Genomic DNA, 25,686 nt, shown 5'->3' on the forward strand with positions numbered 1-25,686 from the left:
CCTCCTGTATTATACTCCAGAGCTGCACTCACTATTCTGCTGGTGCAGTCACTGTGTACATACATTACATTACTGATCCTGAGTTACCTCCTGTATTATACTCCAGAGCTGCACTCACTATTCTGCTGGTGCAGTCACTGTGTACATACATTACTGATCCTGAGTTACCTCCTGTATTATACTCCAGAGCTGCACTCACTATTCTGCTGGTGCAGTCACTGTGTATATATATTACTGATCCTGAGTTACCTCCTGTATTATACTCCAGAGCTCCACTCACTATTCTGCTGGTGCAGTCACTGTGTACATACATTACTGATCCTGAGTTACCTCCTGTATTATACTCCAGAGCTCCACTCACTATTCTTCTGGTGCAGTCACTGTGTACATACATTACTGATCCTGAGTTACCTCCTGTATTATACTCCAGAGCTGCACTCACTATTCTGCTGGTGCAGTCACTGTGTATATATATTACTGATCCTGAGTTACCTCCTGTATTATACTCCAGAGCTGCACTCACTATTCTGCTGGTGCAGTCACTGTGTACATACATTACATTACTGATCCTGAGTTACCTCCTGTATTATACTCCAGAGCTGCACTCACTATTCTGCTGGTGCAGTCACTGTGTACATACATTACTGATCCTGAGTTACCTCCTGTATTATACTCCAGAGCTGCACTCACTATTCTGCTGGTGCAGTCACTGTGTATATATATTACTGATCCTGAGTTACCTCCTGTATTATACTCCAGAGCTCCACTCACTATTCTGCTGGTGCAGTCACTGTGTACATACATTACTGATCCTGAGTTACCTCCTGTATTTATACTCCAGAGCTGCACTCGCTATTCTGCTGGTGCAGTCACTGTGTACATACATTACTGATCCTGAGTTACCTCCTGTATTATACTCCAGAGCTGCACTCACTATTCTGCTGGTGCAGTCACTGTGTACATACATTACATTACTGAGTTACCTCCTGTATTATACTCCAGAGCTGCACTCACTATTCTGCTGGTGCAGTCACTGTGTACATACATTACATTACTGATCCTGAGTTACCTCCTGTATTATACTCCAGAGCTGCACTCACTATTCTGCTGGTGCAATCACTGTGTACATACATTACATTACTGATCCTGAGTTACCTCCTGTATTATACTCCAGAGCTGTACTCACTATTCTGCTGGTGCAATCACTGTGTACATACATTACATTACTGATCCTGAGTTACCTCCTGTATTATACTCCAGAGCTGCACTGACTATTCTGCTGGTGCAGTCACTGTGTACATACATTACTGATCCTGAGTTACCTCCTGTATTATACTCCAGAGCTGCACTCACTATTCTGCTGGTGCAATCACTGTATACATACATTACTGATCCTGAGTTACCTCCTGTATTATACTCCAGAGCTGTACTCACTATTCTGCTGGTGCAGTCACTGTGTACATACATTACTGATCCTGAGTTACCTCCTGTATTATACTCCAGAGCTGCACTCACTATTCTGCTGGTACAGTCACTGTGTACATACATTACTGATCCTGAGTTACCTCCTGTATTATACTCCAGAGCTGCACTCACTATTCTGCTGGTGCAGTCACTGTGTATATATATTACTGATCCTGAGTTACCTCCTGTATTATACTCCAGAGCTGTACTCACTATTCTGCTGGTGCAGTCACTGTGTACATACATTACTGATCCTGAGTTACCTCCTGTATTATACTCCAGAGCTGCACTCACTATTCTGCTGGTGCAGTCACTGTGTACATACATTACATTACTGATCCTGAGTTACCTCCTGTATTATACTCCAGAGCTGCACTCACTATTCTGCTGGTGCAGTCACTGTGTACATACATTACATTACTGATCCTGAGTTACCTCCTGTATTATACTCCAGAGCTGCACTCACTATTCTGCTGGTGCAGTCACTGTGTACATACATTACATTACTGATCCTGAGTTACCTCCTGTATTATACTCCAGAGCTGCACTCACTATTCTGCTGGTGCAGTCACTGTGTACATACATTACATTACTGATCCTGAGTTACCTCCTGTATTATACTCCAGAGCTGCACTCACTATTCTGCTGGTGCAGTCACTGTGTACATACATTACATTACTGATCCTGAGTTACCTCCTGTATTATACTCCAGAGCTGCACTCACTATTCTGCTGGTGCAGTCACTGTGTACATACATTACTGATCCTGAGTTACATCCTGTATTATACTCCAGAGCTGCACTCACTATTCTGCTGGTGCAGTCACTGTGTACATACATTACTGATCCTGAGTTACCTCCTGTATTATACTCCAGAGCTGCACTCACTATTCTGCTGGTGCAGTCACTGTGTACATACATTACTGATCCTGAGTTACCTCCTGTATTATACTCCAGAGCTGCACTCACTGTTCTGCTGGTGCAGTCACTGTGTACATACATTACATTAGTTTTCCTGTGTTATACTCCGGAGCTGTAATCACTATTCTGCTGGTGCAGTCACTGTGTACATACATTATTGATCCTGAGTTACCTCCTGTATTATACTCCAGAGCTGCACTCACTATTCTGCTGGTGCAGTCACTGTGTACATACATTACATTACTGATCCTGAGTTACCTCCTGTATTATACTCCAGAGCTGTACTCACTATTCTGCTGGTGCAGTCACTGTGTACATACATTACTGATCCTGAGTTACCTCCTGTATTATACTCCAGAGCTGCACTCACTAATCTTGCCCTCTCACCTCTTGTGTTGCCAGATAAGCAGCCGCCGCATCTCTCTCTTGATAACAGATTGGGCATGCTGAATCAACCTGCCTGATCCTTTTCCCCATCCGATCCTGTTGGGGCTCCCCTATAGAGTCACTGGCCGGCTGGTCCCACTGATGATAAGTATGGGGGGCATGGCTGTGCAATGCTGACCTGCGGACGACCCCGGGCGTGACCTCCTGAGGGCACAGGTTAGTGGGTCACAGGCAGATTGGCATAAGCACCTGCTAAGATATAGGGGGCTGCAGCTGCACCCGGCCCTACAGGGTCTGAGCCTATGGCCCTCCATAGGACCCGGCGAGGTCACATGACCTTGTCATCGCCTCCAGTGCGGAGACAAATAAAGTTGCACGGTACAAAGTGGCATCATATGAAGGAAGGCAATACCTAGAGAGTGGCAGCCTATGCCCCCCCCCCTGCTGTCATGTCACCCAGCGGCTGACACCTCCCGCCGCCCCCGTCTACAGCCTGGTGCCTAGTGTCCGCCCGCAACACCGGGCCTCCGGTACCGGCCGTACCTTCCTCCGGGCCGAGGCCAGCTTGTGCTGTCTGTCGTCAGCCATCCTGGGTCCGGCCGGGGGAACACGTCACCGCGCGCCCATAATGCACTGCGCGTCCACAATGCACCGCGCCGCGCACTCCCGAGCCAAGCGCGATCCGCGTGACGTCACTGCCAGCTGTACCATCCAGAGAGGCGGGGGAGGGGGGAGTGGGCGGTACCAAGTCAGTGCAGTGCAGGAATGTGCGCCCTGTCAGGGGCTCAAAAACGCATCTCAAAAACGCAGCATATCTTTTCTCTGCGTTTTTACAACTTTTTTTCACAATTGAGATCAACATGAAAAAAAAAGTATAAAAAGAACAAAAAATGCATCAAACAAATAATTTTCTGCTTCAATTTTCTGCATAAGAAATAAATAACAGCTGTGTGTGCACGTACCCCAAAGCCGTGACCGTACCGTGCATTATTTTGGTGTTTTTTCCTCCAAAAAGCTGCAAAATCTTCCCTTTTTTTACCTCGAACCTCAGGATGTGACGAAAACTACAAGTCCCAGCATGCAATGCTCTTCAAGACTAGTGGTGTTACCGTTTTTGAGCGTTGATGATGTTTTTATCACTTTTTATTCATTATTTTTCCTTTACACCATTTATCGTCTGGGAGAAATCATTTTATATCTTCACAGATTGGATTTTTACACTTGATTTCTTTTTATTTGGATTTTTAGTTTTTTTTTGTATTTTTAAAACACACACACACATATATATAGATATATATACTAGCTGTACTCCCCGGCTTCGCCCGGGTTAATAACTGCTGTTAACAAAATAGAATGTATTAACATTCCCGGGATAGAATGTATAAATAGAATGTATTAATGCCCGGGATAGTAACTGTCTCTCTGTTTCTCTCCCATTCTCTGTCTGTCTCCCCCTCTGTATATATCTTTCTCTCTCTATCTCTTTGTCTGTCTGTCTCTTTCCCTGTCTGCCTCTGACTGTCTCTGTCTCTTTCTCCGTCTGTCTCAATTCTTTCCCTGTCTGTCTATCTATCTCTTTCCTTGTCTGTCTATCTATCTCTTTCCTTGTCTGTCTATCTATCTCTGTCACTTTACCTGTCTGTCTCTTTCCCTGTCTGTCTCGTTCCCTGTGTCTGTCTCTTTGTCTGTGTCTGTCTCTTTACCTGTCTGTGTCTGTCTCTTAACCTGTCTCTCTCTTTCCCTCTCTTTCCCTGTCAGTCTGTCTCTTTGTCTGTGTCTGTCTCTTTGTGTCTGTCTCTTACCCTGTCTATGTCTGTTTCTTACCCTGTCTGTGTCTGCCTCTTTCCCTGTCTGTCTCTTTCCCTGTCAGTCTGTCTCTTTGTCTGTCTCTTTGTGTCTGTCTCTTACCCTGTCTATGTCTGCCTCTTTCCCTGTCTGTGTCTGTCTCTTTCCCTGGCTGCATTGTGACACGCCAACATTCCATATAAGGGCGTGGCTGCGCATTCTTCTGAAGTTCTGGCTGCACTGTGGCTCCCAGCTCCATTCGCTTTAATGGAGGCAGGTTTTTTGGTGAATAACTGTAAAGAGCAGGGTCAAAATTTCCCCTCAAAACATAGCCTATGACGCTCTCGGGGTCCAGAAGTGTGAGTGTGCAAAATTTTGTGGCTGTAGCTGCGACGGTGCGGATGCCAATCCCGGACATACATACACACATTCAGCTTTATATATTATATATATATACAGTGCCTACAAGTAGTCTTCAACCCCCTGCAGATTTAGCAGGTTTGATAAGATGCAAATAAGTTAGACCCTGCAAACTTCAAACAAGAGCAGGATTTATTAACAGATGCATAAATCTTACAAACCAACAAGTTTTGTTGCTCAGTTAAATTTTAATAAATTTTCAACATAAAAGTGTGGGTCAATTATTATTCAACCCCTAGGTTTAATATTTTGTGGAATAACCCTTGTTTGCAATTACAGCTAATAATCGTCTTTTATAAGACCTGATCAGGCCGGCACAGGTCTCTGGAGTTATCTTGGCCCACTCCTCCATGCAGATCTTCTCCAAGTTATCTAGGTTCTTTGGGTGTCTCATGTGGACCTTAATCTTGAGCTCCTTCCACAAGTTTTCAATTGGGTTAAGGTCAGGAGACTGACTAGGCCACTGCAACACCTTGATTTTTTCCCTCTTGAACCAGGCCTTGGTTTTCTTGGCTGTGTGCTTTGGGTCGTTGTCTTGTTGGAAGATGAAATGACGACCCATCTTAAGATCCTTGATGGAGGAGCGGAGGTTCTTGGCCAAAATCTCCAGGTAGGCCGTGCTATCCATCTTCCCATGGATGCGGACCAGATGGCCAGGCCCCTTGGCTGAGAAACAGCCCCACAGCATGATGCTGCCACCACCATGCTTGACTGTAGGGATGGTATTCTTGGGGTTGTATGCAGTGCCATCCAGTCTCCAAACGTCACGTGTGTGGTTGGCACCAAAGATCTCGATCTTGGTCTCATCAGACCAGAGAACCTTGAACCAGTCTGTCTCAGAGGCCTCCAAGTGATCATGAGCAAACTGTAGACAAGCCTTGACATGACGCTTTGAAAGTAAAGGTACCTTATGGGCTCGTCTGGAACGGAGACCATTGCGGTGGAGTACATTACTTATGGTATTGACTGAAACCAATGTCCCCACTGCCATGAGATCTTCCCGGAGCTCCTTCCTTGTTGTCCTTGGGTTAGCCTTGACTCTTCGGACAAGCCTGGCCTCGGCACGGGTGGAAACTTTCAAAGGCTGTCCAGGCCGTGGAAGGCTAACAGTAGTTCCATAAGCCTTCCACTTCCGGATGATGCTCCCAACAGTGGAGACAGGTAGGCCCAACTCCTTGGAAAGGGTTTTGTACCCCTTGCCAGCCTTGTGACCCTCCACGATCTTGTCTCTGATGGCCTTGGAATGCTCCTTTGTCTTTCCCATGTTGACCATGTATGAGTGCTGTTCACAAGTTTGGGGAGGGTCTTAATTAGTCAGAAAAGGCTGGAAAAAGAGATAATTAATCCAAACATGTGAAGCTCATTGTTCTTTGTGCCTGAAATACTTCTTAATACTTTAGGGGAACCAAACAGAATTCTTGTGGTTTGAGGGGTTGAATAATAAATGACCCTCTAAATAAACTTTTCACAATTTAAAAAAAAAAACTAAAAAAAGAAATAACATTCTTTTTTGCTGCATTTCACACTTCCAGGCTGATCTACAGTCCAAATGTCACAATGCCAAGTTATTCCGAATGTGTAAACCTGCTACATCTGCAGGGGGTTGAATACTACTTGTAGGCACTGTATATATATATATATATATATATATATATATATATATATATATATATACATACACACATAAATATATTTATATACATATATATATATATATATATATATATATATACATATTACACTTTATTACAGGCTATAGCACTAATTGGGGGTCTCCAATGAAGACGTTCACAAGTTCCAAGGTGGCTTCATGGGGGCTAAGTAGATCCCCAGCTGCCATGGCAACCCATCGACCTGCATGAATGCTGCAGGGAGTTGCGATGAGACACCAAACAGAGGTGCCTGGCTCTTATTGATGGAAATGCACCGAGGAGCATAAAGGGGGCCGATATTGATGGTTTATGCTCGGGGGGGTCATCAATATCAGAGGGACCTTGGGCTGACACCCGGCAGCCACCAATCACTGCAGCCCCCGCGGCAGCCGGACATAGCGGACCCCCACAGCGCCATACATTGCGTAGTGTAGATCAGTTCCCATATTGATCATCTGTCCAGGAATCTCCTGGAACATCGATATCTTAGTCCTAAACCGCCCGTACGGTATCGCTACCATTATTTTAGCGATCAGGTCTGAGCTGAGGAAACCGCAGACGCACAGCCATGGACTGGTGTAAATTCCTGACAGCGATCGCTCCTGAGACACCCGGGGTCGTCACTGTACAAAGCGTCTTCATCTCAGCAGTTGTGACTCGAGGCTCTGATGTCTTCATGTTTGTTCCACTGATGATGGGAGTCTGGAAAAAGGGTGCGGAGAGGACGGGAAGCAGCTTCCATCACTCTAGAGGCAACAATGGGGGTGTATTCTGAATAGAAATAGCGGCAGGACAACTTACAGATGATTTCACCTCACAAGACCCTCCGTATACAGTAAATAGCCCACAAGACCCGCCGTATCCCGGGCATGACCCTCCATATACCGTGAACACCCTGTAAGACCCGCTGCATACCAGGAACACTCCACAAGACCCTCAGTATACCGTTAACACCCCACAAGATCTGCTGTATACAGGGAACACTCAACAAGAAACGCTGTATACCGGGAACACCCCACAAGACCCTCCGTATACCGGGAACACCCCACAAGACCCTCCGTATACCGGGAACACCCCACAAGACCCTCCGTATACCGGGAACACCCCACAAGACCCTCCATATACCGGGAACACCCCACAAGACCCTCCGTATACCGGGAACACCCCACAAGACCCTCCATATACCGGAAACACCCCACAAGACCCTCCATATACTGGGAACACCCTACAAGACCCTCCGTATACCGGGAACACCCCACAAGACCGGCCGTATACCGGGAGCACCCCACAAGACCCTCCATATACTGGGAACACCCCACAAGACCCTCCGTATACCGGGAACACCCCACAAGACCCTCCGTATACCGGGAATACCTGACAAGACCCTCCGTATACCGGGAACACCCTACAAGACCCTCCGTATACCGGGAATACCTGACAAGACCTTCCGTATACCGGGAACACCCCACAAGACCCTCCGTATACCGGGAACACCCCACAAGACCCTCCATATACTGGGAACACCCTACAAGACCCTCCGTATACCGGGAACACCACACAAGACCGTCCGTATACCGGGAGCACCCCACAAGACCCTCCATATACTGGGAACACCCCACAAGACCCTCCGTATACCGGAAACACCCCACAAGACCCTCCGTATACCGGGAATACCTGACAAGACCCTCCGTATACCGGGAACACCCTACAAGACCCTCCATATACCGGGAATACCTGACAAGACCTTCCGTATACCGGGAACACCCCACAAGACCCTCCGTATACCGGGAATACCCGACAAGACCCTCCGTATACCGGGAACACCCCACAAGACCCTCCATATACCGGGAACACCCCACAAGACCCTCCGTATACCGGAAACACCTGACAAGACCCTCCATATACCGGGAACACCCCACAAGACCCTCCGTATACCGGGAACACCCCACAAGACCCTCCGTATACCGAGAACACCCCACAAGACCCTCCGTATACCGGGAACACCCCACAAGACCCTCCATATACCAAGAACACTCCACAAGACCCGCCATATACCGGGAACACCCAACAAGACCCTCCATATACCGGGAACACCCCACAAGACCCTCCATATACCGGGAACACCCCACAAGACCCTCCGTATACCGGGAACACCCAACAAGACCCTCCATATACCGAGAACACCCCACAAGACCCTCCATATACCGGGAGCACCCCACAAGACCCTCCGTATACCGGGAACACCCCACAAGACCCTCCGTGTACCGGGAGCACCCCACAAGACCCTCCGTATACCGGGAACACCCCACAAGACACTCCATATACCGGGAACACCCCACAAGACACTCTATACCGGGAACACCCCACAAGACCCTCCATATACCGGGAACACCCCACAAGACCCTCCATATACCGGGGACACCCCACAAGACCCTACATATACCGGAAATACCCCACAAGACCCACCATATACAGGAAACACCCCACAAGACCCCCGTATACCGGGAACAGCCCACAAGACCTGCGGTGTACAGTAAACAATCCACAATACCTGCCGTATACCGGGGACAATCCACAAATCCTTCTGTATACCGGGAATAAGTCACAAGAGCCTTTTTAGGAGATGCTGTGACCCAGTTCCCTGGGTGATTGGTTTATATGTGATACAAATCCATGTGTTACTTGCTCCTGCCACTAGGGGGTGATTGGGACCTAGAAATATTGCCAAATCGCCACAGTGTGTACTGCCTAGTGATGATTCCCCCATATTCCCAATGTTACAGTGCGGTCACGTGATTCATGAGATTTCATGTGACAATCTCGTCTACAGTTCTGCTCCTGGCGCCCCCTCCTGGTCAGAGCGCTGGGCAGCTGTTTGCACATTGCACACTGTCAGGAGTCAGCACACTGTCAGGAGTCAGCACACTGTCAGGATTCTGCACACTGTCAGGAGTCAGCACACTGTCAGGAGTCAGCACACTGTCAGGATTCTGCACACTGTCAGGAGTCAGCACACTGTCAGGATTCTGCACACTGTCAGGAGTCAGCACACTGTCAGGAGTCAGCACACTGTCAGGAGTCAGCACACTGTCAGGAGTCAGCACACTGTCAGGATTCTGCACACTGTCAGGAGTCAGCACACTGTCAGGATTCTGCACACTGTCAGGAGTCAGCACACTGTCAGGAGTCAGCACACTGTCAGGAGTCTGCACACTGTCAGGAGTCAGCACACTGTCAGGATTCTGCACACTGTCAGGATTCTGCACACTGTCAGGAGTCAGCACACTGTCAGGATTCTGCACACTGTCAGGAGTCAGCACACTGTCAGGAGTCAGCACACTGTCAGGATTCTGCACACTGTCAGGATTCAGCAATCTGCTGTGACAGAAAACGGGCAGAAATCCCTCCTGCTGCCGTGTGAAGCGAGAACAACGCCTGCATCTATCAGCGCCCTCTGGTGGCGGCCACGGAGTAGACCATGCAGGAAGTAATGGCGGGTATGCGGCCAGTGGGCGTGTCCTGGCCGCTGTCACGTGACCAGTCAGCTGATGCACCCTTGTAATTGCTGCCGGCGCCGCGCTCTATTCCGCGTCTCTCACGTGACCTGTGAGCGCGGCTGCACGGTGGAGTCTCCCGGAGGCCCCGGCCCTCTCCAGAGGGGGACCCCCACCCCGAAACCCCCCTCCTCCCGGACCCCCAGACCCGGGAGCGGCCGCAGCAGGTATCATGTGTGCAACACTGGAGCGCGGCTCTGAGGCTGCGTGACTACTGCATTCTGCTGTCTGCGCTGTAATGTATAGGGATAGAAACATGGCTGTGATCAAACTACCGGCCCTGAATACAGAATATACACACAGAGGAATGGAGTATCAACCCCTCTCCCCGTCTCGTCCCCCTCCCCGTCTCGTCCCCCCTCCCCGTCTCGTCCCCCCTCCCCGTCTCGTCCCCCTCCCGACTCGACCCCTCCCCGTCTCGTCCCCCTCCCCGTCTCGTCCCCCTCCCGACTCGACCCCTCCCCGTCTCGTCCCCCTCCCCGTCTCGTCCCCCCTCCCCGTCTCGTCCCCCCTCCCCGTCTCGTCCCCCCTCCCCGTCTCGTCCCCCCTCCCCGTCTCGTCCCCCCTCCCCGTCTCGTCCCCCCTCCCCGTCTCGTCCCCCCTCCCCGTCTCGTCCCCCCTCCCCGTCTCGTCCCCCCTCCCCGTCTCGTCCCCCCTCCCCGTCTCGTCCCCCCTCCCCGTCTCGTCCCCCCTCCCCGTCTCGTCCCCCCTCCCCGTCTCGTCCCCCCTCCCCGTCTCGTCCCCCGTCTCGTCCCCCGTCTCGTCCCCCCTCCCCGTCTCGTCCCCCCTCCCCGTCTCGTCCCCCCTCCCCGTCTCGTCCCCCCTCCCCGTCTCGTCCCCCCTCCCCGTCTCGTCCCCCCTCCCCGTCTCGTCCCCCCTCCCCGTCTCGTCCCCCCTCCCCGTCTCGTCCCCCCTCCCCGTCTCGTCCCCCCTCCCCGTCTCGTCCCCCCTCCCCGTCTCGTCCCCCCTCCCCGTCTCGTCCCCCCTCCCCGTCTCGTCCCCCCTCCCCGTCTCGTCCCCCCTCCCCGTCTCGTCCCCCCTCCCCGTCTCGTCCCCCCTCCCCGTCTCGTCCCCCCTCCCCGTCTCGTCCCCCCTCCCCCGTCTCGTCCCCCCTCCCCGTCTCGTCCCCCCCTCCCCGTCTCGTCCCCCCCTCCCCGTCTCGTCTCGACCCTCCCCGTCTCGTCCCCCTCCCCGTCCCGTCACCTCCTTGTCTCGTCCCTTCCACGTCTCGTCCCCCCTCCCCGTCTCGTCTCGACCCTCCCCGTCTCGTCCCCCTCCCCGTCCCGTCACCTCCTTGTCTCGTCCCTTCCACGTCTCGTCCCCCTCCCCGTCTCGACCTCTTCCTGTCCCCGTCTCGTCCCCTCCCCGTCTCGTCTCGTCCCCTCCCCGTCTCGTCTCGTCCCCTCCCCGTCTCATCCTCGTCCTGTCCCCTCCCCCGTCTCGTCCCGTCCCCATCTCGTCCCCTCCCCGTCTCATCCTTATCTCGTCCCCTCCCCGTCTCGGCCCCTCCCCGTCTCGTCCTCATCTCGTCCCCGTCTCGACCTCTCCCTGTCCCCGTCTCGTCCCCCCCTCCCCGTCTCGTCCCCCCTCCCCGTCTCGTCCCCCCCTCCCCGTCTCGTCCCCCCTCCCCGTCTCGTCCCCCCTCCCCGTCTCGTCCCCCCTCCCCGTCTCGTCCCCCCTCCCCGTCTCGTCCCCCTCCCCGTCTCGTCCCCCCTCCCCGTCTCGTCCCCCCTCCCCGTCTCGTCCCCCCTCCCCGTCTCGTCCCCCCTCCCCGTCTCGTCCCCCCCTCCCCGTCTCGTCCCCCCTCCCCGTCTCGTCCCCCCTCCCCGTCTCGTCCCCCCCTCCCCGTCTCGTCCCCCCTCCCCGTCTCGTCCCCCCCTCCCCGTCTCGTCCCCCCTCCCCGTCTCGTCCCCCCTCCCCGTCTCGTCCCCCCCTCCCCGTCTCGTCCCCCCCTCCCCGTCTCGTCCCCCCTCCCCGTCTCGTCCCCCCCTCCCCGTCTCGTCCCCCCTCCCCGTCTCGTCCCCCCCTCCCCGTCTCGTCCCCCCCTCCCCGTCTCGTCCCCCCTCCCCGTCTCGTCCCCCCTCCCCGTCTCGTCCCCCCTCCCCTTCTCGTCCCCCCTCCCCTTCTCGTCCCCCCTCCCCGTCTCGTCCCCCTCCCCGTCTCGTCCCCCTCCCCCGTCTCGTCCCCCTCCCCGTCTCGTCCCCGTCCCCGTCTCGTCCCCCTCCCCGTCTCGTCCTCGTCCCCGTCTCGTCCCCGTCTCGTCCCCGTCTCGTCCTCGTCCCCGTCTCGTCCTCGTCCCCGTCTCGTCCTCTCCCCGTCTCGTCCTCGTCCCCGTCTCGTCCTCGTCCCCGTCTCGTCCCTCCCCCGTCTCATCCTCGTCCCCGTCTCGTCCCCTCCCCGTCTCATCCTCGTCCCCCGTCTCGTCCCCCTCCCCGTCTCATCCTCGTCCCCTCCCCCGTCTCGTCCCCCTCCCCGTCTCGTCCCCCCTCCCCGTCTCGTCCCCCTCCCCCGTCTCGTCCCCCCCTCCCCGTCTCGTCCCCCTCCCCGTCTCGTCCCCCGTCTCATCCTCGTCCCCTCCCCGTCTCGTCCCCTCCCCGTCTCGTCCCCCTCCCCGTCTCGTCCCCCTCCCCGTCTCGTCCCCCCTCCCCGTCTCGTCCCCCCTCCCCGTCTCGTCCCCCTCCCCGTCTCGTCCCCCTCCCCGTCTCGTCCCCCTCCCCGTCTCGTCCCCCTCCCCGTCTCGTCCCCTCCCCTCGTCCCCCTCCCCGTCTCGTCCCCCTCCCCGTCTCGTCCCCCTCCCCGTCTCGTCCCCCTCCCCGTCTCGTCCCCCTCCCCGTCTCGTCCCCCTCCCCGTCTCGTCCCCCTCCCCGTCTCGTCCCCCTCCCCGTCTCGTCCCCCTCCCCGTCTCGTCCCCCTCCCCGTCTCGTCCCCCTCCCCGTCTCGTCCCCCTCCCCGTCTCGTCCCCCTCCCCGTCTCGTCCCCTCCCCGACTCGTCCCCTCCCCGTCTCATCCTCGTCCCCGTCTCGTCCCCTCCCCGTCTCATCCTCGTCCCCGTCTCGTCCCCTCCCCGTCTCGTCCTCGTCCCCGTTTCATCCTCGTCCCCGTCTCGTCCCCTCCCCGTCTCATCTTTCGTCCCCGTCTCGTCCCCTCCCCGTCTCATCCTCGTCCCCTCCCCGTCTCGTCCCCTCCCCGTCTCGTCCCCTCCCCGTCTCGTCCCCTCCCCGTCTCGTCCCCCTCCCCGTCTCGTCCCCCTCCCCGTCTCGTCCCCCTCCCCGTCTCGTCCCCCTCCCCGTCTCGTCCCCCTCCCCGTCTCGTCCCCCTCCCCGTCTCGTCCCCCTCCCCGTCTCGTCCCCCTCCCCGTCTCGTCCCCCTCCCCGTCTCGTCCCCCTCCCCGTCTCGTCCCCCTCCCCGTCTCGTCCCCCTCCCCGTCTCGTCCCCCTCCCCGTCTCGTCCCCCTCCCCGTCTCGTCCCCCTCCCCGTCTCGTCCCCCTCCCCGTCTCGTCCCCCTCCCCGTCTCGTCCCCCTCCCCGTCTCGTCCCCCTCCCCGTCTCGTCCCCCTCCCCGTCTCGTCCCCCTCCCCGTCTCGTCCCCCTCCCCGTCTCGTCCCCCTCCCCGTCTCGTCCCCCTCCCCGTCTCGTCCCCCTCCCCGTCTCGTCCCCCTCCCCGTCTCGTCCCCCTCCCCGTCTCGTCCCCCTCCCCGTCTCGTCCCCCTCCCCGTCTCGTCCCCCTCCCCGTCTCGTCCCCCTCCCCGTCTCGTCCCCCTCCCCGTCTCGTCCCCCTCCCCGTCTCGTCCCCCTCCCCGTCTCGTCCCCCTCCCCGTCTCGTCCCCCTCCCCGTCTCGTCCCCCTCCGTCTCGTCCCCTCCCCGTCTCGTCCCCCTCCCCGTCTCGTCCCCCTCCCCGTCTCGTCCCCCTCCCCGTCTCGTCCCCCTCCCCGTCTCGTCCCCCTCCCCGTCTCGTCCCCCTCCCCGTCTCGTCCCCCTCCCCGTCTCGTCCCCCTCCCCGTCTCGTCCCCCTCCCCGTCTCGTCCCCCTCCCCGTCTCGTCCCCCTCCCCGTCTCGTCCCCCTCCCCGTCTCGTCCCCTCCCCGTCTCGTCCCCCTCCCCGTCTCGTCCCCCTCCCCGTCTCGTCCCCTCCCCGTCTCGTCCCCCTCCCCGTCTCGTCCCCCTCCCCGTCTCGTCCCCCTCCCCGTCTCGTCCCCCTCCCCGTCTCGTCCCCCTCCCCGTCTCGTCCCCCTCCCCGTCTCGTCCCCCTCCCCGTCTCGTCCCCCTCCCCGTCTCGTCCCCCTCCCCGTCTCGTCCCCCTCCCCGTCTCGTCCCCCTCCCCGTCTCGTCCCCCTCCCCGTCTCGTCCCCCTCCCCGTCTCGTCCCCCTCCCCGTCTCGTCCCCCTCCCCGTCTCGTCCCCCCTCCCCGTCTCGTCCCCCTCCCCGTCTCGTCCCCCCTCCCCGTCTCGTCCCCCTCCCCGTCTCGTCCCCCTCCCGTCTCGTCCCCCTCCCGTCTCGTCCCCCCCCCCGTCTCGTCCCCCTCCCCGTCTCGTCCCCCCTCCCCGTCTCGTCCCCCTCCCCGTCTCGTCCCCCCTCCCCGTCTCGTCCCCCTCCCCGTCTCGTCCCCCCTCCCCGTCTCGTCCCCTCCCCGTCTCGTCCCCCCTCCCCGTCTCGTCCCCCTCCCCGTCTCGTCCCCCCTCCCCGTCTCGTCTCGACCCTCCCCGTCTCGTCCCCCTCCCCGTCCCGTCACCTCCTTGTCTCGTCCCTTCCCCGTCTCGTCCCCCTCCCCGTCTCGACCTCTTCCTGTCCCCGTCTCGTCCCCCTCCCCGTCTCGTCCCCCTCCCCGTCTCGTCCCCCTCCCCGTCTCGTCCCCCTCCCCGTCTCGTCCCCCTCCCCGTCTCGTCCCCCTCCCCGTCTCGTCCCCCTCCCCGTCTCGTCCCCCTTCCCTCTCCGTCCCCTCTCCGTCCCCTCTCCGTCCCCTCTCCTTCCCCTCTCCTACCCCTCTCCTACCCCTCTCCTACCCCTCTCCTTCCCCTTCCCCTCCCCGTCCCCTCCCCGTCCCCTCCCCTCTCCCTCTCCTTCCCCTCCCCATCCCCTCTCTATCCCCTCTCCCTCTCTATCCCCATCCCCTCTCTATCCCCTCTCCCTCTCTATCCCCTCTCCCTCTCTATCCCCTCTCCCTCTCTATCCCCTCTCCCTCTCTATCCCCTCTCCCTCTCTATCCCCTCTCCCTCTCTATCCCCTCTCCCTCTCTATCCCCTCTCCCTCTCTATCCCCTCTCCCCCTCTATCCCCTCTCCCCCTCTATCCCCTCTCCCCCTCTATCCCCTCTCCCCCTCTATCCCCTCTCCCCCTCTATCCCCTCTCCCCCTCTATCCCCTCTCCCTCTCTATCCCCTCTCCCTCTCTATCCCCTCTCCCTCTCTATCCCCTCTCCCTCTCTATCCCCTCTCCCTCTCTATCCCCTCTCCCTCTCTATCCCCTCTCCCTCTCTATCCCCTCTCCCTCTCTATCCCCTCTCCCTCTCTATCCCCTCTCCCCCTCTATCCCCTCCTCGTCTCTCCGTCCCCACTTTGACCCCACGCCGTTTTCCCTCCCCTCATCGGCTTCCCCCCTCCCAGAAAACGTTACTGTTGCCCATCCTGAATACTTGAGTGACTTTCTGTCCTCTCTTCCCGGCTGTCCTCTCTTCGGCTTCTCTAGAGCTCCTCTGGGATATGGAGGAAGATGCAGCCGGGCGTTTAAGTCACCGGTAAGTGATGGACGAGGCTGCGTGCCATTGTCTCTACTTTCCAAAAATATTTTCAAGAAATGAAATAAAACATAATGAAGATTCTTTACATCTGGCTGTGACGTCCCCATTCACTTTCTCACCCCTGGGACCCTCAACTTCTGAGATTAGAGGGGTCACCGTGCTGTCATGGCCACGCTGGACCTTCTTCACAGGTTTCCCTGCACAGCAGCAGCAGCAGCCGCGCCCCGACCACCCGACTGCGCAGGGATCTGCGGGCGCATGCATCCACTATATCCGATCTATATAATATGGGCACCTGGAAAACTGTAAAGTGGACACAGCGAAACCCACCCACTCCACACAGGCAAAGAAATCAAATCATAGAGGTACAGCAATTTACTGATGTGTAATAATGAGAAATGACCCAGGAAAAAGTATTCAACACGTCACTGACATGGATTAAATACTTTGTATAAAAGCCTTTGCTGGTGATGAAGCTTCCAGACGCCTCCTGTATGGAGACACTGGTCCCTGCATTGCTCAGGTGGATTTTGGGCCATTCTTCTGCACACACTCCTCACATCCTGTATGGAGACACTAGTCCCTGCATTGCTCAGGTGGATTTTGGCCCATTCTTCCGCACACACTCCTCACATCCTGTATGGAGACACTAGTCACCTGCATTGCTCAGGTGGATTTTGGCCCATTCTTCCGCACACACTCCTCACATCCTGTATGGAGACACTAGTCACCTGCATTGCTCAGGTGGATTTTGGTCCATTCTTCCGCACACACTCCTCACATCCTGTATGGAGACACTAGTCCCTGCATTGCTCAGGTGGATTTTGGACCATTCTTCTGCACACACTCCTCACATCCTGTATGGAGACACTAGTCCCTGCATTGCTCAGGTGGATTTTGGTCCATTCTTCCGCACACACTCCTCACATCCTGTATGGAGACACTAGTCACCTGCATTGCTCAGGTGGATTTTGGCCCATTCTTCTGCACACACTCCTCACATCCTGTATGGAGACATTAGCCGCCTGCATTGCTCAGGTGGATTTTGGACCATTCTTCCGCACACACTCCTCACATCCTGTATGGAGACACTGGTCCCTGCATGGCTCAGGTGGATTTGGCCCATTCTCCCGCACACATTCCTCACATCCTGTATGGAGACACTAGTCACCTGCATTGCTCAGGTGGATTTTGGTCCATTCTTCCGCACACACTTCTCACATCCTGTATGGAGACACTAGTCGCCTGCATTGCTCAGGTGGATTTTGGCCCATTCTTCTGCACACACTCCTCACATCCTGTATGGAGACACTGGTCCCTGCATGGCTCAGGTGGATTTTGGCCCATTCTCCCGCACACACTCCACACATCCTGTATGGAGACACTAGTCGCCTGCATTGCTCAGGTGGATTTTGGCCCATTCTTCCGCACACACTCCTCACATCCTGTATGGAGACACTAGTCGCCTGCATTGCTCAGGTGGATTTTGGCCCATTCTTCCGCACACACTCCTCACATCCTGTATGGAGACACTAGTCGCCTGCATTGCTCAGGTGGATTTTGGACCATTCTTCCGCACACATTCCTCACATCCTGTATGGAGACACTAGTCGCCTGCATTGCTCAGGTGGATTTTGGTCCATTCTTCCGCACACACTTCTCACATCCTGTATGGAGACACTAGTCGCCTGCATTGCTCAGGTGGATTTTGGCCCATTCTTCTGCACACACTCCTCACATCCTGTATGGAGACATTAGCCGCCTGCATTGCTCAGGTGGATTTTGGTCCATTCTTCCGCACACACTCCTCACATCCTGTATGGAGACACTAGTCACCTGCATTGCTCAGGTGGATTTTGGCCCATTCTTCCGCACACACTCCTCACATCCTGTATGGAGACACTAGTTGCCTGCATTGCTCAGGTGGATTTTGGACCATTCTTCTGCACACACTCCTCACATCCTGTATGGAGACACTAGTCACCTGCATTGCTCAGGTGGATTTTGGACCATTCTTCCGCACACACTCCTCACATCCTGTATGGAGACACTAGTCACCTGCATTGCTCAGGTGGATTTTGGACCATTCTTCTGCACACACCCCTCACATCCTGTATGGAGACACTAGTCACCTGCATTGCTCAGGTGGATTTTGGTCCATTCTTCCACATACACACTCCTCACATCCTGTATGGAGACACTAGTCGCCTGCATTGCTCAGGTGGATTTTGGCCCATTCTTCCGCACACACTCCTCACATCCTGTATGGAGACACTAGTCGCCTGCATTGCTCAGGTGGATTTTGGCCCATTCTCCCGCACACACTCCTCACATCCTGTATGGAGACACTAGTCACCTGCATTGCTCAGGTGGATTTTGGCCCATTCTCCCGCACACACTCCTCACATCCTGTATGGAGACACTAGTTGCCTGCATTGCTCAGGTGGATTTTGGTCCATACTTCCACATACACACTCCTCAGATCCTGTATGAAGACACTAGTCGCCTGCATTGCTCAGGTGGATTTTGGCCCATTCTCCCGCACACACTCCTCACATCCTGTATGGAGACACTAGTCACCTGCATTGCTCAGGGGGATTTTGGCCCATTCTCCCGCACACACTCCTCACATCCTGTATGGAGACACTAGTCACCTGCATTGCTCAGGTGGATTTTGGCCCATTCTCCCGCACACACTCCTCACATCCTGTATGGAGACACTAGTTGCCTGCATTGCTCAGGTGGATTTTGGCCCATTCTTCCGCACACACTCCTCACATCCTGTATGGAGACACTAGTCACCTGCATTGCTCAGGTGGATTTTGGCCCATTCTCCCGCACACACTCCTCACATCCTGTATGGAGACACTAGTTGCCTGCATTGCTCAGGTGGATTTTGGTCCATTCTTCCGCACACACTCCTCACATCCTGTATGGAGACACTAGTCACCTGCATTGCTCAGGTGGATTTTGGCCCATTCTTCCGCACACACTCCTCACATCCTGTATGGAGACACTAGTTGCCTGCATTGCTCAGGTGGATTTTGGACCATTCTTCTGCACACACTCCTCACATCCTGTATGGAGACACTAGTCACCTGCATTGCTCAGGTGGATTTTGGTCCATTCTTCCGCACACACTCCTCACATCCTGTATGGAGACACTAGTCACCTGCATTGCTCAGGTGGATTTTGGACCATTCTTCTGCACACACCCCTCACATCCTGTATGGAGACACTAGTCACCTGCATTGCTCAGGTGGATTTTGGTCCATTCTTCCACATACACACTCCTCACATCCTGTATGGAGACACTAGTCGCCTGCATTGCTCAGGTGGATTTTGGCCCATTCTTCCGCACACACTCCTCACATCCTGTATGGAGACACTAGTCGCCTGCATTGCTCAGGTGGATTTTGGCCCATTCTCCCGCACACACTCCTCACATCCTGTATGGAGACACTAGTTGCCTGCATTGCTCAGGTGGATTTTGGTCCATACTTCCACATACACACTCCTCAGATCCTGTATGGAGACACTAGTCGCCTGCATTGCTCAGGTGGATTTTGGCCCATTCTCCCGCACACACTCCTCACATCCTGTATGGAGACACTAGTTGCCTGCATTGCTCAGGTGGATTTTGGTCCATACTTCCACATACACACTCCTCAGATCCTGTATGGAGACACTAGTCGCCTGCATTGCTCAGGTGGATTTTGGCCCATTCTCCCGCACACACTCCTCACATTCTGTATGGAGACACTAGTCGCCTGCATTGCTCAGGTGGATTTTGGCCCATTCTTCCGCACACACTCCTCACATCCTGTATGGAGACACTAGTCGCCTGCATTGCTCAGGTGGATTTTGGCCCATTCTCCCGCACACACTCCTCACATCCTGTATGGAGACACTGGTCACCTGCATTGCTCAGGTGGATTTTGGCCCATTCTCCCGCACACACTCCTCACATCCTGTATGGAGACACTAGTTGCCTGCATTGCTCAGGTGGATTTTGGACCATTCTTCTGCACACACCCCTCACATCCTGTATGGAGACACTAGTCACCTGCATTGCTCAGGTGGATTTTGGTCCATTCTTCCACATACACACTCCTCACATCCTGTATGGAGACACTAGTCGCCTGCATTGCTCAGGTGGATTTTGGCCCATTCTTCCGCACACACTCCTCACATCCTGTATGGAGACACTAGTCGCCTGCATTGCTCAGGTGGATTTTGGCCCATTCTCCCGCACACACTCCTCACATCCTGTATGGAGACACTAGTCACCTGCATTGCTCAGGTGGATTTTGGCCCATTCTCCCGCACACACTCCTCACATCCTGTATGGAGACACTAGTCACCTGCATTGCTCAGGGGGATTTTGGCCCATTCTCCCGCACACACTCCTCACATCCTGTATGGAGACACTAGTTGCCTGCATTGCTCAGGTGGATTTTGGTCCATTCTTCCGCACACACTCCTCACATCCTGTATGGAGACACTAGTCACCTGCATTGCTCAGGTGGATTTTGGCCCATTCTCCCGCACACACTCCTCACATCCTGTATGGAGACACTAGTTGCCTGCATTGCTCAGGTGGATTTTGGTCCATTCTTCCGCACACACTCCTCACATCCTGTATGGAGACACTAGTCACCTGCATTGCTCAGGTGGATTTTGGCCCATTCTTCCGCACACACTCCTCACATCCTGTATGGAGACACTAGTTGCCTGCATTGCTCAGGTGGATTTTGGACCATTCTTCTGCACACACTCCTCACATCCTGTATGGAGACACTAGTCACCTGCATTGCTCAGGTGGATTTTGGTCCATTCTTCCGCACACACTCCTCACATCCTGTATGGAGACACTAGTCACCTGCATTGCTCAGGTGGATTTTGGACCATTCTTCTGCACACACCCCTCACATCCTGTATGGAGACACTAGTCACCTGCATTGCTCAGGTGGATTTTGGTCCATTCTTCCACATACACACTCCTCACATCCTGTATGGAGACACTAGTCGCCTGCATTGCTCAGGTGGATTTTGGCCCATTCTTCCGCACACACTCCTCACATCCTGTATGGAGACACTAGTCGCCTGCATTGCTCAGGTGGATTTTGGCCCATTCTCCCGCACACACTCCTCACATCCTGTATGGAGACACTAGTCACCTGCATTGCTCAGGTGGATTTTGGCCCATTCTCCCGCACACACTCCTCACATCCTGTATGGAGACACTAGTTGCCTGCATTGCTCAGGTGGGTTTTGGTCCATACTTCCACATACACACTCCTCAGATCCTGTATGGAGACACTAGTCGCCTGCATTGCTCAGGTGGATTTTGGCCCATTCTCCCGCACACACTCCTCACATTCTGTATGGAGACACTAGTCGCCTGCATTGCTCAGGTGGATTTTGGCCCATTCTTCCGCACACACTCCTCACATCCTGTATGGAGACACTAGTCGCCTGCATTGCTCAGGTGGATTTTGGCCCATTCTCCCGCACACACTCCTCACATCCTGTATGGAGACACTAGTCACCTGCATTGCTCAGGGGGATTTTGGCCCATTCTTCCGCACACACTCCTCACATCCTGTATGGAGACACTAGTCACCTGCATTGCTCAGGTGGATTTTGGCCCATTCTTCCGCACACACTCCTCACATCCTGTATGGAGACACTAGTCACCTGCATTGCTCAGGTGGATTTTGGACCATTCTTCTGCACACACCCCTCACATCCTGTATGGAGACACTAGTCACCTGCATTGCTCAGGTGGATTTTGGTCCATTCTTCCACATACACACTCCTCACATCCTGTATGGAGACACTAGTCGCCTGCATTGCTCAGGTGGATTTTGGCCCATTCTTCCGCACACACTCCTCACATCCTGTATGGAGACACTAGTCGCCTGCATTGCTCAGGTGGATTTTGGCCCATTCTTCCGCACACACTCCTCACATCCTGTATGGAGACACTAGTCACCTGCATTGCTCAGGTGGATTTTGGCCCATTCTTCCGCACACACTCCTCACATCCTGTATGGAGACACTAGTCCCCTGCATTGCTCAGGTGGATTTTGGACCATTCTTCTGCACACACCCCTCACATCCTGTATGGAGACACTAGTCACCTGCATTGCTCAGGTGGATTTTGGTCCATTCTTCCACATACACACTCCTCACATCCTGTATGGAGACACTAGTCCCCTGCATTGCTCAGGTGGATTTTGGACCATTCTTCTGCAAACACTCCTCACATCCTGTATGGAGACACTAGTCCCTGCATTGCTCAGGTGGATTTTGGCCCATTCTTCCGCACACACTCCTCACATCCTGTATGGAGACACTAGTCGCCTGCATTGCTCAGGTGGATTTTGGTCCAGTCTTCCGCACACACTCCTCACATCCTGTATGGAGACACTGGTCACCTGCATTGCTCAGGTGGATTTTGGCCCATTCTTCCGCACACACTCCTCACATCCTGTATGGAGACACTAGTCCCTGCATTGCTCAGGTGGATTTTGGCCCATTCTTCCGCACACACTCCTCACATCCTGTATGGAGACACTAGTCCCTGCATTGCTCAGGTGGATTTTGGCCCATTCTTCCGCACACACTCCTCACATCCTGTATGGAGACACTAGTCCCTGCATTGCTCAGGTGGATTTTGGCCCATTCTCCCGCACACACTCCTCACATCCTGTATGGAGACACTAGTTGCCTGCATTGCTCAGGTGGATTTTGGTCCATTCTTCCACATACACACTCCTCACATCCTGTATGAAGACACTAGTCGCCTGCATTGCTCAGGTGGATTTGGCCCATTCTTCCGCACACACTCCTCACATCCTGTATGGAGACACTAGTCACCTGCATTGCTCAGGTGGATTTTGGCCCATTCTTCTGCACACACTCCTCACATCCTGTATGGAGACACTAGTCCCTGCATTGCTCAGGTGGATTTTGGCCCATTCTTCCTCACACACTCCTCACATCCTGTATGGAGACACTAGTCGCCTGCATTGCTCAGGTGGATTTTGGCCCATTCTTCCGCACACACTCCTCACATCCTGTATGGAGACACTAGTCGCCTGCATTGCTCAGGTGGATTTGGCCCATTCTTCCGCACTCACTCCTCACATCCTGTATGTAGACACTAGTCGCCTGCATTGCTCAGGTGGATTTTGGCCCATTCTTCTGCACACACTCCTCACATCCTGTATGGAGACACTAGTCCCTGCATTGCTCAGGTGGATTTTGGCCCATTCTTCCTCACACACTCCTCACATCCTGTATGGAGACACTAGTCGCCTGCATTGCTCAGGTGGATTTTGGCCCATTCTTCCTCACACACTCCTCACATCCTGTATGGAGACACTAGTCCCTGCATTGCTCAGGTGGATTTTGGCCCATTCTTCCTCACACACTCCTCACATCCTGTATGGAGACACTAGTCGCCTGCATTGCTCAGGTGGATTTTGGCCCATTCTTCCGCACACATTCCTCACATCCTGTATGGAGACACTAGTCGCCTGCATTGCTCAGGTGGATTTTGGCCCATTCTTCCTCACACACTCCTCACATCCTGTATGGAGACACTAGTCCCTGCATTGCTCAGGTGGATTTTGGCCCATTCTTCCTCACACACTCCTCACATCCTGTATGGAGACACTAGTCGCCTGCATTGCTCAGGTGGATTTTGGCCCATTCTTCCACATACACACTCCTCACATCCTGTATGGAGACACTAGTCCCTGCATTGCTCAGGTGGATTTTGGTCCATTCTTCCACATACACACTCCTCACATCCTGTATGGAGACACTAGTCCCTGCATTGCTCAGGTGGATTTTGGCCATTCTTCCGCACACACTCCTCACATCCTGTATGGAGACACTAGTCCCTGCATTGCTCAGGTGGATTTTGGTCCATTCTTCCGCACACACTCCTCACATCCTGTATGGAGACACTAGTCGCCTGCATTGCTCAGGTGGATTTTGGCCCATTCTCCCGCACACACTCCTCACATCCTGTATGGAGACACTAGTCGCCTGCATTGCTCAGGTGGATTTTGGCCCATTCTCCCGCACACACTCCTCACATCCTGTATGGAGACACTAGTCACCTGCATTGCTCAGGTGGATTTTGGTTCATTCTTCCGCACACACACTCCTCACATCCTGTATGGAGACACTAGTCGCCTGCATTGCTCAGGTGGATTTTGGTCCATTCTTCCACATACACACTCCTCACATCCTGTATGAAGACACTAGTCGCCTGCATTGCTCAGGTGGATTTGGCCCATTCTTCCGCACACACTCCTCACATCCTGTATGGAGACACTAGTCACCTGCATTGCTCAGGTGGATTTGGCCCATTCTTCTGCACACACTCCTCACATCCTGTATGGAGACACTAGTCACCTGCATTGCTCAGGTGGATTTTGGCCCATTCTTCTGCACACACTCCTCACATCCTGTATGGAGACACTAGTCCCTGCATTGCTCAGGTGGATTTTGGCCCATTCTTCCTCACACACTCCTCACATCCTGTATGGAGACACTAGTCGCCTGCATTGCTCAGGTGGATTTTGGTCCATTCTTCCACATACACACTCCTCACATCCTGTATGAAGACACTAGTCGCCTGCATTGCTCAGGTGGATTTGGCCCATTCTTCCGCACACACTCCTCACATCCTGTATGGAGACACTAGTCACCTGCATTGCTCAGGTGGATTTGGCCCATTCTTCTGCACACACTCCTCACATCCTGTATGGAGACACTAGTCACCTGCATTGCTCAGGTGGATTTTGGCCCATTCTTCTGCACACACTCCTCACATCCTGTATGGAGACACTAGTCCCTGCATTGCTCAGGTGGATTTTGGTCCATTCTTCCGCACACACTCCTCACATCCTGTATGGAGACACTAGTCGCCTGCATTGCTCAGGTGGATTTGGCCCATTCTTCCGCACACACTCCTCACATCCTGTATGGAGACACTAGTCGCCTGCATTGCTCAGGTGGATTTTGGCCCATTCTTCTGCACACACTCCTCACATCCTGTATGGAGACACTAGTCGCCTGCATTGCTCAGGTGGATTTTGGCCCATTCTTCTGCACACACTCCTCACATCCTGTATGGAGACACTAGTCCCTGCATTGCTCAGGTGGATTTTGGCCCATTCTTCCTCACACACTCCTCACATCCTGTATGGAGACACTAGTCGCCTGCATTGCTCAGGTGGATTTTGGCCCATTCTTCCTCACACACTCCTCACATCCTGTATGGAGACACTAGTCCCTGCATTGCTCAGGTGGATTTTGGCCCATTCTTCCTCACACACTCCTCACATCCTGTATGGAGACACTAGTCGCCTGCATTGCTCAGGTGGATTTTGGCCCATTCTTCCGCACACACTCCTCACATTCTGTATCGAGACACTAGTCGCCTGCATTGCTCAGGTGGATTTTGGCCCATTCTTCTGCACACACTCCTCACATCCTGTATGGAGACACTAGTCGCCTGCATTGCTCAGGTGGATTTTGGCCCATTCTTCCGCACACACTACTCACATCCTGTATGGAGACACTAGTCGCCTGCATTGCTCAGGTGGATTTTGGCCCATTCTTCTGCACACACTCCTCACATCCTGTATGGAGACACTAGTCGCCTGCATTGCTCAGGTGGATTTTGGCCCATTCTTCCGCACACACTCCTCACATCCTGTATGGAGACACTAGTCTCTGGCATTGCTC

At 54.6% G+C, this 25,686-nt stretch overlaps 2 protein-coding genes across 2 annotated transcripts in view; one reads left to right on the top strand and one right to left on the bottom strand.

The window, feature by feature from the left end:
* GOLGA2 (golgin A2) overlaps window positions 1-3,428 on the bottom strand; it is a 35,205-nt gene extending 31,777 nt beyond the window's left edge. The window contains exon 1 of the mRNA XM_075324974.1: window positions 3,314-3,428. Within this exon, the coding sequence (XP_075181089.1) occupies window positions 3,314-3,358 (45 nt within the window). The 5' untranslated portion in view covers window positions 3,359-3,428. The remainder of the gene's footprint in view (window positions 1-3,313) is intronic.
* Window positions 3,429-10,175: 6,747 nt separating this feature from the next.
* SWI5 (SWI5 homologous recombination repair protein) overlaps window positions 10,176-25,686 on the top strand; it is a 28,479-nt gene continuing 12,968 nt past the window's right edge. Inside the window, exons 1-2 of the mRNA XM_075324975.1 lie at window positions 10,176-10,348; window positions 15,861-15,909. Coding sequence (XP_075181090.1) covers window positions 10,176-10,348; window positions 15,861-15,909 — 222 coding nt within the window. The remainder of the gene's footprint in view (window positions 10,349-15,860; window positions 15,910-25,686) is intronic.

Source organism: Anomaloglossus baeobatrachus, chromosome 9 (genome assembly GCF_048569485.1).
Source record: "Anomaloglossus baeobatrachus isolate aAnoBae1 chromosome 9, aAnoBae1.hap1, whole genome shotgun sequence".
NCBI lineage: Eukaryota > Metazoa > Chordata > Amphibia > Anura > Aromobatidae > Anomaloglossus > Anomaloglossus baeobatrachus.